This window comes from Salmo salar, chromosome ssa15 (genome assembly GCF_905237065.1).
Source record: "Salmo salar chromosome ssa15, Ssal_v3.1, whole genome shotgun sequence".
In the NCBI taxonomy this organism is placed as follows: Eukaryota; Metazoa; Chordata; class Actinopteri; order Salmoniformes; family Salmonidae; genus Salmo; species Salmo salar.
The window spans coordinates 43,521,022-43,536,934 of record NC_059456.1 but is presented as its reverse complement, the minus strand read 5'-3'; the positions used below and the strand labels follow the sequence as shown (position 1 = coordinate 43,536,934).

The 15,913-nt window shown below is 44.4% G+C and overlaps 1 protein-coding gene across 2 annotated transcripts; it reads right to left on the bottom strand.

Annotated features, from left to right (window-relative positions):
* Positions 1-3,769: 3,769 nt before the first annotated feature.
* Positions 3,770-8,091, bottom strand: LOC106571488 (glial fibrillary acidic protein). Of its 2 annotated transcripts, none has more exons than XM_014144650.2 (11): positions 7,821-8,091; positions 7,335-7,500; positions 7,041-7,190; positions 6,813-6,932; positions 6,544-6,639; positions 5,909-6,043; positions 5,695-5,805; positions 5,284-5,394; positions 4,987-5,111; positions 4,430-4,711; positions 3,770-4,224 (listed from the first exon to the last, which is right to left on the bottom strand). In XM_014144650.2, exons 1-11 carry the CDS (start codon positions 8,021-8,023, stop codon positions 4,134-4,136), a joined length of 1,590 nt encoding a protein of 529 aa, XP_014000125.1. In that variant the 5' UTR covers positions 8,024-8,091; the 3' UTR covers positions 3,770-4,133. The 2 variants fall into 2 exon arrangements, with proteins under 2 accessions (XP_014000125.1, XP_014000126.1); XM_014144651.2 differs by having other exon boundaries at positions 3,770-4,219.
* Positions 8,092-15,913: the final 7,822 nt, after the last annotated feature.

Sequence of the window (15,913 nt, the reverse complement as noted above, 5' to 3'; positions counted from 1 at the left end):
ATACTTTAGAACCGGAACCCCCAACAGAAGCTAGCCAGCTAACTAGCTAGTAGTCAGTTAGCCACTGCTAGTGGTCATCAGCTAACCTTAGCCCGGTCAACTCCTGTCAGTCTGCACAGCGCGATTCAACCCAGAGCATACCGGACTGCTTTTTCTCCACATCTCCGGATTTCTACCGCAATCTCTGAACCTTCTCACCTGGATCATCGCAGCTAGCTAGCTGCTATCCGAGTGGCTTCCCCTGGCTAACGTCTCTGTCCCGAAGCAAGCACCAGTGAGCCTGGAACTAGCCTCGTGCTAGGCCCATCTCCCAGCTAGCTGAAGAGGTCCATCAGCCACTCCTTGGGCGACAATACCTATTTTGCCAATTGGCCTGGACCCATTTTACTGCTGACACGGAGCCCCGCCGATCCATCACGACTGGTCTACCGACGTAATCCACCCGAGGGGTTTCAACAGGCTCCTCCGACGTTTCTTGTAGTTGGCCACCAGGTTTGCACACATCTCAGGAGGGATTTTGTCCCACTTCTCTTTGCAGATCTTCTCCAAGTCATGAAGGTTTCAAGGCTGACGTTTGGCAACTCGAACCTTCAGCTCCCTCCACAGATTTTCTATGGGATTAAGGTCTGGAGACTGGCTAGGCCACTCCAGGACCTTAATGTGCTTCTTCTTGAGCCACTCCTTTGTTGCCTTGGCCGTGTATTTTGGGTCATTGTCATGCTGGAATACCCATCCACGACCCATTTTCAATGCCCTGGCTGAGTGAAGGAGGTTTTCACCCAAGATTTGACGGTACATGGTCCCGTCCATCGTCCCTTTGATGTGGTGAAGTTGTCCTGTCCCCTTAGCAGAAAAACACTCCCAAAGCATAATGTTTCCACCTCCATGTTTGATGGTGGGGATGGTGTTCTTGGGGTCATAGGCAGCATTCCTCCTCCTCCAAACACGGTGAGTTGAATTGATGCCAAAGAGCTCAATTTTGGTCTTATCTGACCACAACACTTTCACCCAGATGTTCATTGGCAAACTTCAGACGGGCATGTATATGTGCTTTCTTGAGCAGGGGGACCTTGCGGGCGCTGCAGGATTTCAGTCCTTCACGGCGTAGTGTGTTACCAATTGTTTTCTTTGTGACTATGGTCCCAGCTGCCTTGAGATCCTTGACAAAATCCTCCCGTGAAGTTCTGGGCTGATTCCTCACCGTTCTCATGATCATTGCAACTCCACAAGGTGAGATCTTGCATGGAGCCCCAGGCCGAGGGAGATTGACAGTTCTTTTGTGTTTCTTCCATTTGCAAATAATCACACCAACTGTTGTCACCTTCTCACCAAGCTGCTTGGCGATGGTCTTGTAGCCCATTCCAGCCTTGTGTAGGTCTACAATCTTGTCCCTGACATCCTTGGAGAGCTCTTTGGTCTTGGCCATGGTGGAGAGTTAGGAATCTGATTGATTGATTGCTTCTGTGGACAGGTGTCTTTTATACAGGTAACAAACTGAGATTAGGAGCACTCCCTTTAAGAGTGTGCTCCTAATCTCAGCTCGTTACCTGTATAAAAGACACCTGGGAGCCAGAAATCTTTCTGATTGAGGGGGGTCATCTCAATGAATCACATGACGTATACTGCTTGTTACAGCTAAACTCCTTTAGAAGGGTCAGAGCCATCCACTCTCTGTCTGTGTGTATTGCTCTCTCACTCATTTTCCCATCCCAATCTTTCTCTTTTGTCTCGCATCTCTCTCTCGCTAGGTGTGGAGATGAGTGCAGGGGAGGGTTGCTGTTCGTTTGGTGTGCTGATCATATTGTTTATTACTACAGCGACTCAGAAGGGAGATTTCACCTGCTAGACGGAGACAAGATTGCCACCCTCATCAGCACATACCTCAAAGAACTGCTTACACAGGTATACACCCACGCACTCGCTATACTCACCTGTGACGCTTAAACATGCCCCTACATAACACACCAACTCCTCCTCATTCAGAAGTGTGCACACACTAACATGTTCCCCTGTGTGTGTTTGATTTGCGCAGGCTGGTCTTGACCTACAAATAGCCGTGGTACAGACGGCGTACGCTAATGGCAGCTCTACACGCTACCTGGAAGACACCATGATAGTGAGGACACACACACACACCTTAGTCCTTCCAACACACACATGCGATCAGTGCTGACCTCCTCCCTCCAGGTGATAGTGCGGTGTACCAAGACCGGACTGAAACACCTTCACCATGCAGCCCAGGAGTTTGACATTGGTGTTTACTTCGAGGCCAACGGCCACAGGACTGTGAGTAGGAAACCTACTCGCACATGCTTACACACTGATCTGTGACGGGTAGATTGCTTGAACGTACCCGCTCAGTGACGGCCTGTCTGTATGATTGCGGTCCTGTCTCAGATCTTGTTCAGTAAAGAAGCAGAAGAGAAGATCTAGCAGGTAGCCCGGGACGCCAACGACAAGAGGAAAAATGCTGCACTGCTACTGCAGAACACAGTCAACCTCATCAACAGGTATGACCACACACGGTCATAGCAACACAATCAACCGTTTTTAGCAATAGTGACTACACACGTTCATTGCAATTTAAGGGTCCAATCCTGTATGCATAACTGACATTTTCTCTCGCTCTCACTGTAGACAGTAGGAGATGCTATCTCTGACATGCTGCTGATTGAGGCGGTGTTCACCATCAGAGGGATGACAGTACAACAATGGGACGCAATCTACACAGACCTGCCCAAAAGACAGCTCAAAGTCAAGGTGTGTGTTTGCGTGGGTGGATGCATCGTATGTTACTTTAAATGCCTGTATAATAAAGAAATCTAGTATATATGTTTTAACACTGTTTATCCCAGTGCCTCAGTTGCAGTGTTGTTGTGTGGCCTGTAGGTGGCAGACCGGCGTGTGATTGACACTACAGATGCAGAGAGGAGAACAGTGAGTCCAGCAGGTCTGCAGGAGGCCTTAGGCAGCCTGGTGAATAAGCACAGACATGCACACTCCTTTGTCTGCCCCTCGGGTACTGAGGATGTGGGCCGGGTGTACGCTGAGGCAGACACACCGGTTGGGACTGAGATGCTGACACTCAAACCTACTTGAACAAAAAAAACAGAGCGATAGGGATTCACTCAATTCACATTTCTTTGTTCACTCACTATGCCTTTAACTTTCTTTACACTTTCTTTTTCTGTCGCTCACTGTCTGATGGTGATGTGTGTTTCAGGAGAGTGCTGATGCCCTGGCACATGAAGTTAGCCTGGCAGTGTACCGCCTCGCAGGAGGAGTGGGAGAGGAGCCCAAACCTTTATAAACAGGCATTATGCAATGTCTGTCGAACACATTTTTTTTTCATGCATCTAATGATGACAACTTCCTCAACCCATGATTCTACGTCAAATGTGTAGTCTTTATCAGGTGCCAAATCATTTTATAATGTGTACTGCATTTAATACTGTGTTATCACTTTTCTGTGTGTCTGAACAATTTGATTTGTCATTGTGAATGAAAGGGAATCACTGTATTGGACAATGAAGGGAAAATATGCTAAATAGGGTTAGACTTGTTATCCTCTTTTTTTTACCCAACCTTAATCCTCTGTCAATGTAGTGGTAATTATGTACATGTTTACATTAGCAGTTATTGTAGATCAATTTTGTATTACTGTTTATAGTGGAGTAATTGCACTGCTTTGAACGGACCTCAACTAGAAAGACTGTGCTGCTATGTAATTGTTGAACACCAGGAGTAAAAATAGGAAACTGACATCAAATTTGTTCTATTTTTTAATTTTTTATTTTGGACCTAAATATGTTTGGAAATTACCACATCAAGAGAAAAATACTATAATTGCTTTGCTGTTTTTTTTTATTTGTTGCTTGTAGAGCGATATGGTTCTCAGACACACACAGGGAGTTAAAGGCTAACAGAAAAGCAATGTGAGGCTAAGAGGGAGTTTAGTGCAGGCAGAGACACACAGAAGAGGACCATAGGGGTCCTGATCCTGAAGACCATTATCCTAGGTGGTTGGTGTGGGTTACATTTTTGGGGGCAAGGGTGGAAGGGCTGGGGCTTAGGTCTCAAGGGGTCTAACATTCATTCGGTGGTGTAGGAGTTGGGAGCCTGGACTTCCATCTCTAGTCCTCGTCTGTGACATCAGCAGCTCTAGAGATGGTAATGGTGCGTTCCTGTGTGTCGCTCTCATACATGTCATCTGTCTTAACTGTTCTGAGAGAAAATGGGAAAGGGCAGGGGGAAAAGGGGTTTGAAAACAACACTGGGTGAGAAATATATTTTATACAAATATATAAAAATGTCCTCAATCACATATTCAGATGACAAAACAGACTACCGGTATGCCATATTTTATCCACAGATTATAGGTAAGATTATCTCCCAGTATGGTTTAAATTATGACCAAGGCTTGCTCTACCTGATGAGAAGAGTCTTCCGCTCAGTCATCTCCACTGACTGTTCCTCGAAGCTCTCCGTCTGGCTCTCTGGTGATATCACCGCCCCGCCAGGGGCCTCTTTGGTGCCTCCGTATCCATTACCAGGGGCTCTGCCCAGCCCGGCCCCGTATCCGCTGACAGAGGCGGCGCTAACCGAGGCAGAGGTGGAGCTAGCGCTGATGGCCACACCTACTCTTCCTCCACCCAGGGACATGCCCTGTACCATGGTGCTGAGACGGGTGTCCTCGCCCTCGATCAGCGCCCTGCCAAATACACAACCACAGAGAAGACACACAAAATCACAGATTTACACTTAGCAACCATAAAGTAGGCTGCATATCAAAAGAGTTGTGTTGCTGCCTTTCCTTGCCTCCTCTTTTTCATCTCTACAGATTTGACAAACCCAGGATAGCTGAAAGCAATATGGAGGACACCTACTTGGTGCAATCTGCATTTACCTGTCCAGTTATTTCCTCTTCAAGGGGAAATGAGGAGCAGAAAAGGCCTATTTAGACTATAGGAGAGTTATGATTGTCACCTGTAGGTGGTGATCTCAATCTCCAGGGCCATCTTGACGTTGAGCAGCTCCTGGTACTCTCTCAGCAGCAGAGCTATCTTCTCCTTCATCACCATCAGCTCCAGCTTCAGCCCCTCAATACGCTCCTGTGGGAAACACACACAAGCTTTTAGCTCATAGGGAGCCAATTGTGACCGGCTGTTAGAGTCCATTTTAAAGAACTCTCACTCATTTCCCACTTTGTAGAGCAAATATCCATTCTGATCTCCCATGCTTCTTTCTACAGTAAAGGTGTGTAGTGAGAGTAGTACTACTCACACGCAGTGTCTCCTCTTCTTTCTTGTGTCTCGCCACAGCGTCACGAATCTGGACCTCCAGAGACTCATTTCTCGTTTTCATAGACTCCAACTCACGCTCCAGGTTTAAGCTCTACACACAGAGACAAACACACAGTCTTGTTTAACTAACCTTGTGGGGACACACAATTATAACCATTCAAAATCCTAACCCCTAACCCTTACCCTTATCCTAAACTCCCTAAAAGTATAATTTGATCTTGTAGGGACTAACAACATGTCCCCAGTTGGTCAAATTTGTGTTTGTTTACTATTCTCGTGGGGACTTCTGGTCCCCACAAGTATAGTTAAACACGTCCACCCATGTGTTTTCAATCTGTTGCCTACTGGTGTCAATAACAGTATTATCGATGATAAGAAAAGAGGGTCTCACATCTTTCTTGTAACTTGCGATTTCCTCTCTCACACTTCGAACGCTTTGAACGTGTTTGGTTGTCACATTGTTCAGGTCCTGGAACTTTGACTTGTACCAAGCGTCCATCTCCTGAGGAAGAATAGAAACAAAATGGATTCAGTTTTCTGTGTAATTATGTAATCAAATATGAAGTTGTGTGTAATAAATCTGTAATAATATCTGCAATTGGTACCTGTAGGTTTCTGGCAGCGATGCTGTCGTACTGGGACTGGATTTGTTTGAGGGCGGAGGAGAGGTCAGGAAGGGCAAAGGTCATGTCCACCTTCGCCACCGCCACGTAGATCTGCTGCATCAGTTCCTCAATTTCCTGACAGGGGAAAACAAAATGGAGCCTACTCATTCCTTCTGTGAATTTCGCTTTCATTCTTATCTGTGGAAACCCTAACTTCCGAACTCAGCCTGCCATGCCGTTTTCACAGTTAGTCGATAAAGTTTTCATCACAAAACTGGCAATCACTAGGCCCATGATACAAACTCTCCCACTTTAACTCATATACTGTCATAAGTAAATTAGCAGGTCATTACAGCAGTTTTGTGAATCCAGCTGCATGCCTGTGATGGCCACAAATCATACTAAACAGATGCTGCTACAGACACATACAGTATGTAAGATACAGTATGTTACAGTCCGCCTTTGTGAACAGATACAGATAGAAAAGGACTACCTCAATCTGAAAATAGATATAGGCAGAGGTATGTTGCCCCTCTGTGAATCAAGACAGTGAAAGACACTTACACCTGTGAGTACAGCTACCTTCCTCGTTGGGAAAACAGACGTAGACAGAGATATACACCCAGACGTGTTACCTCTTTGTGAACTCTGGTCAGGAAGGCCAGCTCCACCTCCAGGTTCTCCAGCTGTTTCTCCAGGCCGATACGGGCCGAGGTGGCTCTATCCACATCCTGCCAGACAGGTTAGAGGATGAATTTATTATTGAGTTTATACACAGGAATAACTGAGAGAGTAAATTGTTTCATGACAGCCTGGTAAATGAGGTAGGTGATTCTGTGTGTACACAATTTCAGTTCATGTTGATATTGTTTAATGGTTATGTCTGCATCTGTGTTTGACTCACGGGGCGGAAGGCTTCGATCTCCAACTCTGCATTCTTCCTGGCCTCCAGAGCCTCCTCATATTTGACCTTGAGCACCTCCACCTGTCCTGCCATGGCCCCCTTGGCCGCTACAGCCAGGTCCTTAGGGTGGAGGAAACACAGTCAAACCCAATACCTGTCTGTTTCATCCCAGTCCACCATTGTAAATGTAAATATCATGCATAGGCTATAGGTGGTCATAAAGCTCACCCTCTGCACTCTCATCTGCTCCGCGATCCGGTGGAGCTCTCTCAGCTGTCCCTCGTAGAGCTGTCTCAGCCCAGACGGCTTCATATAGCGGTTCTTCAGAGCATCAATCTCAGCCTCCAGCAGCTTGTTCTGCCCCTCCAGAGTACGCACCTGGGACAGAACATGGGTTTGTGAGTGAGAAAGAGCGCAGAAAAGATAGGTTTGCATGAAAGTGTGACTGAGTGTGGCATAGAGTTTGAGTGAGAGAGAGGAGATTATGAGTGACAGAATGTGTGAGATGAGGTGTGGTCTTGCCTTCTCGATGTAGATAGCCAGGCGGTCGTTGAGGGCCACCATCTCCTGCCTCTCGCCGGTGCGGGTGCTCATGAATTCTTGGTTCTCCGCTGCAGCTGCATCCAGGTCCAGGCTGGGCCCCAGGCCCATGTTCATTCCGAAACACAGGGCCCCCATACTCACACTGCTGTGGTCAGGACAGGAGGGGACAAGGCCAGCCATCAACATCCACTATATTTGACTTCATTACATTTTTCATCTGGATTGTTCAGGTAATGATATAATCAGAATAGGTCTGATACTCAAAGTGAAATATATTTTATCAATAGAAATGAGTGTCCCATTAGGAATAAATTCAGTGATTACTAGGCTAAGCCTATTATAAATGAGGCAGTATTCCAGTGAAAGAACAAATGGATAGTTAATGCTGATATTGCATTAAAACCTAAACTGTAGCCTATTATGGTCCTATCCATAGAGAATAAAACTTCAAGAGAGTTGTATTACCTGGTCATACGGGATTTGCGGTTGCTGGAGGTGTTCCTCCTCCCCATGGTTCCACCGCTGCGACTGTAGCTGGCAGAGCGGTGACGTACATCCCTTCGGATCGGTGAAGGGCTCGAAACCTGCACCTGGTAGGAAGCAGAGGAGGCAAGGGCGTCCTCGAAGTGGCGGCGGTAAGAAGACATCCTTTCTGGGCTGCGACTCATGATGACGGCCTGTAACTTTACCTTCACTCAATACTGGAAACTGTTCACACTTCGTTGGAATGGGATAGTGGTGCTTTTATACCTGGGCACTCTCCTTCAGCCCTTCCCAGTTTCCACCACCAGGACAAGACGCACCAGCGGCGAGGAATTTAGAACCTCCCCATTCCGAAGGCTGACCGTCCCTGCAAAAATCTATCATGGTTCCGTGAAGAGACTACAGTGGTAAAAATAGAGGGTTGAATGAGTCTTAATACAATGACTGTTATTACACTGGAATGTTTACTGTAGCCTACAGAGCAGAATAATCTACTCCTCGATCCAGGCTGTATCACAACGGGCGGTGATTGGGAGTCCCATAGGGTCGGCGCACAATTGGCCCAGCGTCGTCCGGGTTTGGCCGGTGTAGGCCGTCATTGTAAGTAAGAATTTGTTCTTAACTGACTTGCCTAGTTAAATAAAGGTTAAATAAAAATGTTGCTTCTGTCTTTTTTTAGTGTGGCCTATCCACAGCTTGGTTATTTACCCATGTAATTATCCCATCTAAAGTTCATATGGGTTAATGAGGATGAATAACAATTATAGTCAATTATTGTATTAAAAACATAGACGTGACAAATATTTAACCTAATTTGCATTACCCATTACCAACCTATCATGGATAAGGTCGTAACAAGATGGGGTGTGGACGGCTTCCTGATACTGTCATCTCTCCAAGAGTGGAATCATATGATCACTGTGGGGCTGCATAGCTCCATTCTTTCCGCATGTTCGGGCTTGCATGCATGTGGCAGGTGCACAGAGTCATAGTCTATTGGAGGTGTGAACAGAAACAGAGTAATTGTGCTTGAACCCTGGGCTTCCCAGGCAGTAGCCCATTGTCCTTGCCTTACCGTGTGTGTCTTAGGGCAGACATGGAATTATAATTCCTTAGTAATAGTTTATATACAGTGCATTTGGAAAGTATTCAGACCCCTTGACTTTTCCACATTTTGTTACGTTACAGTCTTATTCTAGAATGGATGAAAAAAAAAAAATTCCTCATCAATCTACACACAATACCCCATAATGACAAAGTGAAAACAGGTTTTTAGATATATAGATTTTTTAAACTAATTGCACCACCAACTAACCCTACACTTATTTACCACTATTTAAAAATATTAATATCTCTAAACATATTATAACTCTACTAAAAATCTCTAGTAAAATCTTGTACACCCAGGTACTGCTCTGCAGCTGCCACCTACAATCATTAAAAACCGACTACCCCATTCCACTACTTTGACCCTATCTGTTCCTGCACCATGCCAACAGCCTGGGAGAACAGGACACCACCCTGTCAACACACCCTGTAACTCTTCAGTCAAATCTTGTACACCCAAATACTTCTCTGCAGCTGCCACCACATCTATTTTCTGTGATTTACATTCCATTTCTGCGTTACAGTTGATAACCATTGCTATGAACACTAAGAAACCAACCTTACTGAAGCATAAATCACTCGTTGGCCTATCCCTCTGTGCTGGCACAGATCTACTACTCATTGGGATCCTCTCAGGATCCCTCACCCTTGACCCGTCCTCCTCTACTTTCTTCACTGCCTCAGCATATGACACCTTCTGCACTATTTTGACTCTGGCCACTTCAACCTGCCATAATGCAATAATAGTATTTAACAACAAAAACAATGTATGACTACCTCATCTCTGTACCCCACACATACAATTATATGTAAGGTCCCTTAGTTGAGCAGTGAATTTCAAACACAGATTCTACCACAAAGACCGTGAGGTTTCCAATGCATTGCAAAGAAGGGCACCTATTGGTGGATGGGTAAAAAAAAAAAAAAAAAATACAGACATTGAATATCCCTTTGAGCATGGTGAAGTTATTAATTACATTTTGGATGGTGTATCAATACACCCAGTCACTACAAAGATATAGGTGTCCTTCCTAACTCAGTTGCCAGAGAGGAAGGAAACAGCTCAGGGATTTCCCAATGAGGCCAATGGTGCCTTTAAAACAGTTACAGAGTTTAATGGTGTGATAGGAGAAAACTGAGGATGGATCAATAACATTATAGTTACTCCACAGTACTAACCTAATTGACAAAGGGAAAAGAAGGAAGCCTGTACAATGCATAACATGCATCCTGTTTGCAGCAAGGCACAAAATTTATACTGCAAAAAAATGTGGTAAAACAATTAACTTCTTGTCCCGAATACAATGTTTTTGTTAGGGGCAAATTCAATACAAAACATTTCTGAGTACCACCCTCCATATTTTCAAACATAGTGGTGGCTGCATCATGTTATTAGGAATTCTTGTAATCGTTAAGGACTGGGGAGTTTTTCAGCATAAAATAGAAACGGAATGGAGCTAAGCACAGGCAAAATCCTAGAGGAAAACCTGGTTTAGTCTGCTTTCCACCAGATACTTGGAGATGAATTCACCTTTCAGCAGGACAATAACCTAAATCACAAGGCCAAATCTACACTGGAATAATTTACCAAGAAGACAGTGAATGTTCCTGACTTAAATCGACTTGATTTAAATCGAGTTTTGACTTAAATCGACTTGAAAATCTATGGCAAGACCTGAAAATGGTTGTCTAGCAATGATCAACAACCAATTTGACAGAACTTGAAGAATTTTGAATTGGAATAATGGGCAAATGTTGTACAATCCAGGAGTGGAATGATCTTAGAGACTCACAGCTGTAATTGCTGCCAAAGGTGCTTTTACAAAGTATTGACTCAGGGGTGTGAATACTTATGTAAATTAGACATTTCTGTATTTCATTTTCAATACATTTGAAAACATTTCTAAAAACATAGTTTCACTTTGTCATTATGGGGTAGTGTGTGTAGATGGGTGAGGAAAAACAATTATTTAATCTATTTTGAAGTCAGGCTGTAAGACAACAAAATGTGGAATAAGTCAAGGGGTATGAATACTTTCTGAAGGCACTGTATACCCTAACATGACTTTGTCTGCTAGAGAATCTGATTCAAAACTCAAAAGGACTGACAGTGGCTCCTCTGTTTCACCACGCTCTCCACCGGGTCTGTGTCGCACCAAATAGCGGACATCACAAAAACCAGGAATTTTAAACTTCAATTGCTCCACCTCTTACCATATTATAAGCCTATCCATAGTTCATATAAACCACTAGGCCTATCAAAGATGGCCAAGTTTGTTAGGATATGGCAGGATCAATGGCATGGGGTATTCTCAGTCACACCTGCAACCAATCAGAGCCGACAAACAATTAATTCAAATGGACCAACCAGCTCAAAGTTCACAATCACATGTCTACCACTATGCATTGATTAGAGCTCACCAGCTTGTAGTCCTAAAACCCGGAAATGAGTTACCTCTGGTTCGTTAAGCTATCCCTATGGGGCAAATGAAAGGGGAAAGAATAGGTTTTTGGGATAACACCGAAAATAAGGTCTGAGGTTAACAGAGGTTTAGGATTGTGCTTTACGTTCCTTTTTTGATCCATAAATGCATCAAAATTCACAAAAAGTGATCTTAACTGATAAAGATGATCTCATAGAACAAAACGTATAAGATCTCTTAAATCTGTGTTTACCACAGATCTCATTTTTGGCCTTCATACAAAAACCATACAAAAACTACTGTTTCCATTACTATTGCTCTCTATAGAGGCACCACCACCCTGTTAAAGCCAAGTCGAAACAGTTTGCGCGTAACGAATAATTACAAAATGTTTGTTCGTTTTGTCTGTTTGTGAACACAACATGTTTTCTTGAGGCTGTGATTGGTCAACAGTACTACTCCTAGTAGGAGTGGGAACTATGGACAGGATTCTTCAATGAAGCGTTTGTCAGTCATTGAGCGACCACTACTTTTCAAGCACATTTTTCCACTTGAGAAATACCGCACCAAACCTCTTAATTAGATGTAAAATTACGAGTTTAAGACCTCTTCGGCAAAAATGACAAAATGTATTACAGGTTTCTATATTTATCTTAGATTAATTCAGACTATTTTGAGGAAGTGTATAGATGGGTTTGCAGACAACGTCACGAAAATGATGTGGGCAAACCCGTATATACACTTCCTCAAAACAGTAGAGGGTGGCCATAAGCCATGCTTTGTTATAATTCTGAATGCTCAGATAGCTAGCAACAACGTCAAGAAGCTGCCATGTATGGAATCGTAGGTGGCTCATTTTAGCTAGATGTATCTTCCTCTTGATACCATGTCTTGTTTTGAGGTGTTTGACTTATTTCATGTCAATGCTAATATGGCAGAATATTTGCTAGGTAGCTGACCAAAAATTGTAATGATGTACAAAAATTTTAATATTTGCACAACAAGTGTAAACATTTGGAAATATAGTTTACATGTTGTCAACAATCTAAGCCAAACCAGTCTGTTTTGCCCCATAGTTGCGCCCATCTCGGTTTTGTTGCTAAACAACACGTCTTGTTGCTATGCTCAAGAGGGATAAACGGTAATATTGACAAAATATGTCTGCTGCCCTTTAAATACATTTACATTTGAGTAATTTACCAGACCCCACCAAACGGAGCAAACATACATCAAAGTCTGTTCAAGAACGTTGAAGAACATTTTTGGGAAACCTGCCATTCAGTACAAACCGTTACACAACATAGCAAATGTTGGGTTGGGGTAATTTCGGAATTCAATTAAATTCAAACAATGAATCTGAATTGGTCACACCCCACAGGAAGCAGAATTTGAATTGAAGGAAGTATAACTGAATTCAAAGCAATTCAATTGAGACATGAAAGTCTCGTTCATTTGACAAATATTTTATTAAAAGCATATGCCGCTTACTAATGCAAAGAATACACATACCATTTCAAATATTACTTTGATTATAACTAAAAGATTTTCAGTACATCGCGCAGAGAGGAATACATATCACTCCGGGAAGCAGAAGGGCGGAGGGGTGTGTTTCATGATTAACGACTCATGGTGTAATTTTAGGAACATACAGAAACTCAAGTCCTTTTCTTCACCCAACCCAGAATACCTCACAATCAAATGCCGACCATATTATCTCCCAAGACAATTCTCCTGTACCCAAGAAGGCAAAGGCCCTCCCCCGCCCTCCTTTCGGCAAATCTGACCACGACTCCATCTTGCTCCTCCCTTCCTATAGGCCAGTGGTTCTCAAGCCTGGTCCTGGGGACCCAAAGGGGTGCACATTTTTGTTTTTGCCCTAACACTACACACCTGATTCAAATCAACAACTCCTCATCAGGCTTTGATGTTTTGAATCAGGTGTGTAGTGCTAGGGCAAAAACAAAAATGTGGACCCATTTGGGTCCCCAGGACCAGGATTGAGAACCACTGCTATAGTCAGAAACTCAAACAGGAAGTACCCGTGCTAAGAACTATTCAACGCTGGTCTGACTAATCAGAATCCAAGCTTCAGGATTGTTTTGATCACGTGGACTGGGATATGTTAGAGCTAGTTTGCGAAAATAATCGACGCATGCACGGATACGGCTACTGAGTTTATAAGGAAGTGTATAGGAGGTGTAGTACCCACTGTGACTATTAAATCCTACCCTAACCAGGAACCGTGGATAGACAGTAGCATTCGCGTGAAACTGAAAGCACGAACCACCACATTCAACCATGGCAAGGTGACTGGGAATATGGCAGAATATAAACAGCGTAGTTATTCACTCCGTAAGGCAATCAAACAAGCTAAACGTCAGTATATAGAGTCGCAATTTAACGGCTCAGACACGAGACCTATGTGGCAGGGACTACAGACAATCACGGAGTACAAAAGGTAAACCAGTCACGACGCAGAGACTGACGTCTTGCTTCCGGACAGGCTAAACATATTTTTCGCACACATTGAAGATAACACAGTGCCAAGGACTGTCAGATCTCCTTCTCTGTGGCCAATGTGAAAAAAACCTTTAAACGTGTTAACCCTCGCAAGGCCGCCGGCCCAGACGTCAACCCTAGACGCGTTCTCAGAACATGTGCAGACCAGCTGGCTGGTGTGTTTATGGGCATATTCAAATCTCTCCCTATCCCAGTCTGCCTTCCCCACATGCTTCACGATGTCCACCATTGTTCCTGTATCCAAGAAGCCAAAGGTAACTGAACTTAATGACTATCGCCGCGTCGCACTCACTTTTGTCATCATGAAGTACTTTGAGAGACTAGTCAAGGATCATATCACCTCTACCTTACCTGTCACCCTAGACACACTTCAATTTGCTTACCGCCCCAATAGATCCACAGACGATGCAATTGCCATCACTGCCCTTTCCCATCTGGACAAGAGGAATACCTATGTAAGAATGCTGTTTATTGAATATAGCTCAGCATTCACCACCAAAGTACCCTCCAAGCTCATCATTAAGCTCAAGGCTCTGGATCTGAACACCGCCCTGTGCAACTGGGTCCTGGACTTCCTGATGGTGAAGGTAGGAAACATCACCTCCACTCCGCTGATCCTCAACAATGGGGCCCCACAAGGGTGCGTGCTCAGCCCCGTCCTGTACTCCCTGTTCACCCATGACTGCGTGGCCAAGCATGCCTCCAACTCAATCATCAAGTTTGCAGACGACACAACAGTAGAAAGCTTGAATACCAATGATGACAAGACCGCCTACAGGGAGGAGGTGAGGACTCTGGGAGTATGGTGCCTGGAAAACAACCTGTCACTCAACGTCAACAAAACGAAGGCGATGATTGTGGACTTCAGGAAATAGCAGAGGGTGCAACCCTCTATCTACATCGATGGGACCACAGTGGAGAAGGTTGAAAGCTTCAAGTTCCTTGCTGTACACATCACTGACAAACTGAAATGGACCACCCACACACACAGTGTGGTGAAGAAGGCGCAACAGAGCATCTTCAACTTCAGGAGGCTAAAGAAATTTGGCTTGTCACCTAAAACCCTCACAAACTTTACAGATGCAAAATTGAAAGCATCCTGTCGGTTCTGTATCACTGCCTGGTACGGCAACTGCACGTCCCGTAACTGCAATGCTCTCCAGAGGGTGGTGCAGTCTGCCCAACGCATTACCGGGGGCAAACTACCCTCCTCCAGGACACCTACAGAACCCGAAGTCACAGGAAGTCTAAAAAGATCATCAAGGACATCAACCACCCGAGCCACTGCCTGTTCACCCCGCTATCATCCAGAAGGCGAGGTCTCTACAGGTGCATCAAAGCTGGGACCGAGAGACTGAAAAACAGCTTCTATTCCAAGGCCATCAGACTGTTAAACAGCCATCACTAGCACATTAGAGGCTGCTGCCTATAAGCACAGACTAGTATTCACTGGCCACTTTAAGGAATGGAACACTAGTCACTTTATTAATGTTTACATATCTGGCATTACTCATCTCATATGTATAGTTGGTCACCTGGTGTAACTGAGTCAGGTTTGTAGGCCTCCTTGCTCGCACACGCTTTTTCAGATTGAGGTCAGGGTTTTGTGATGGCCACTCCAATACCTTGACTTTGTTTTCCTTAAGCCATTTTGCCACAACTTTGGAAGTATGCTTGGGGTCATTGTCCATTTGGAAGACCCATTTGCGACCAAGCTTTAATTTCCTGACTGATGTCTTGAGATGTTGCTTCAATATATCCACATAACTTTCCTGCCTCATGATGCCATCTATTTTGTGAAGTGCACCAGTCCCTCCTGCAGCAAAGCACCCCCACAACATGATGCTGCCACCTACGTGCTTCACGATTGGGATGGTGTTCTTCGGCTTGCAAGCATCCCCCTTTTTCCTCCAAACATAACAATGGTCATTATGGCCAAACAGTTCTATTTTTGTTTTATCAGACCAGAGGACATTTCTCCAAAAAGTATGATCTTTGTCCCCATGTGCAGTTGCAAACCTTATT

Coding starts and splice junctions, on each gene's coding strand:
- LOC106571488 (XM_014144650.2), bottom strand. CDS start 8,023: ATGAGTCGCAGCCCAGAAAGGATGTCTTCTTACCGCCGCCACTTCGAG. Junction 7,501..7,820: donor CGCAAATCCCGTATGACCAG/GTAATACAACTC, acceptor TCCTGACCACAG/CAGTGTGAGTATGGGGGCCC. Junction 5,806..5,908: donor TCGCTGCCAGAAACCTACAG/GTACCAATTGCA, acceptor ATTCTTCCTCAG/GAGATGGACGCTTGGTACAA.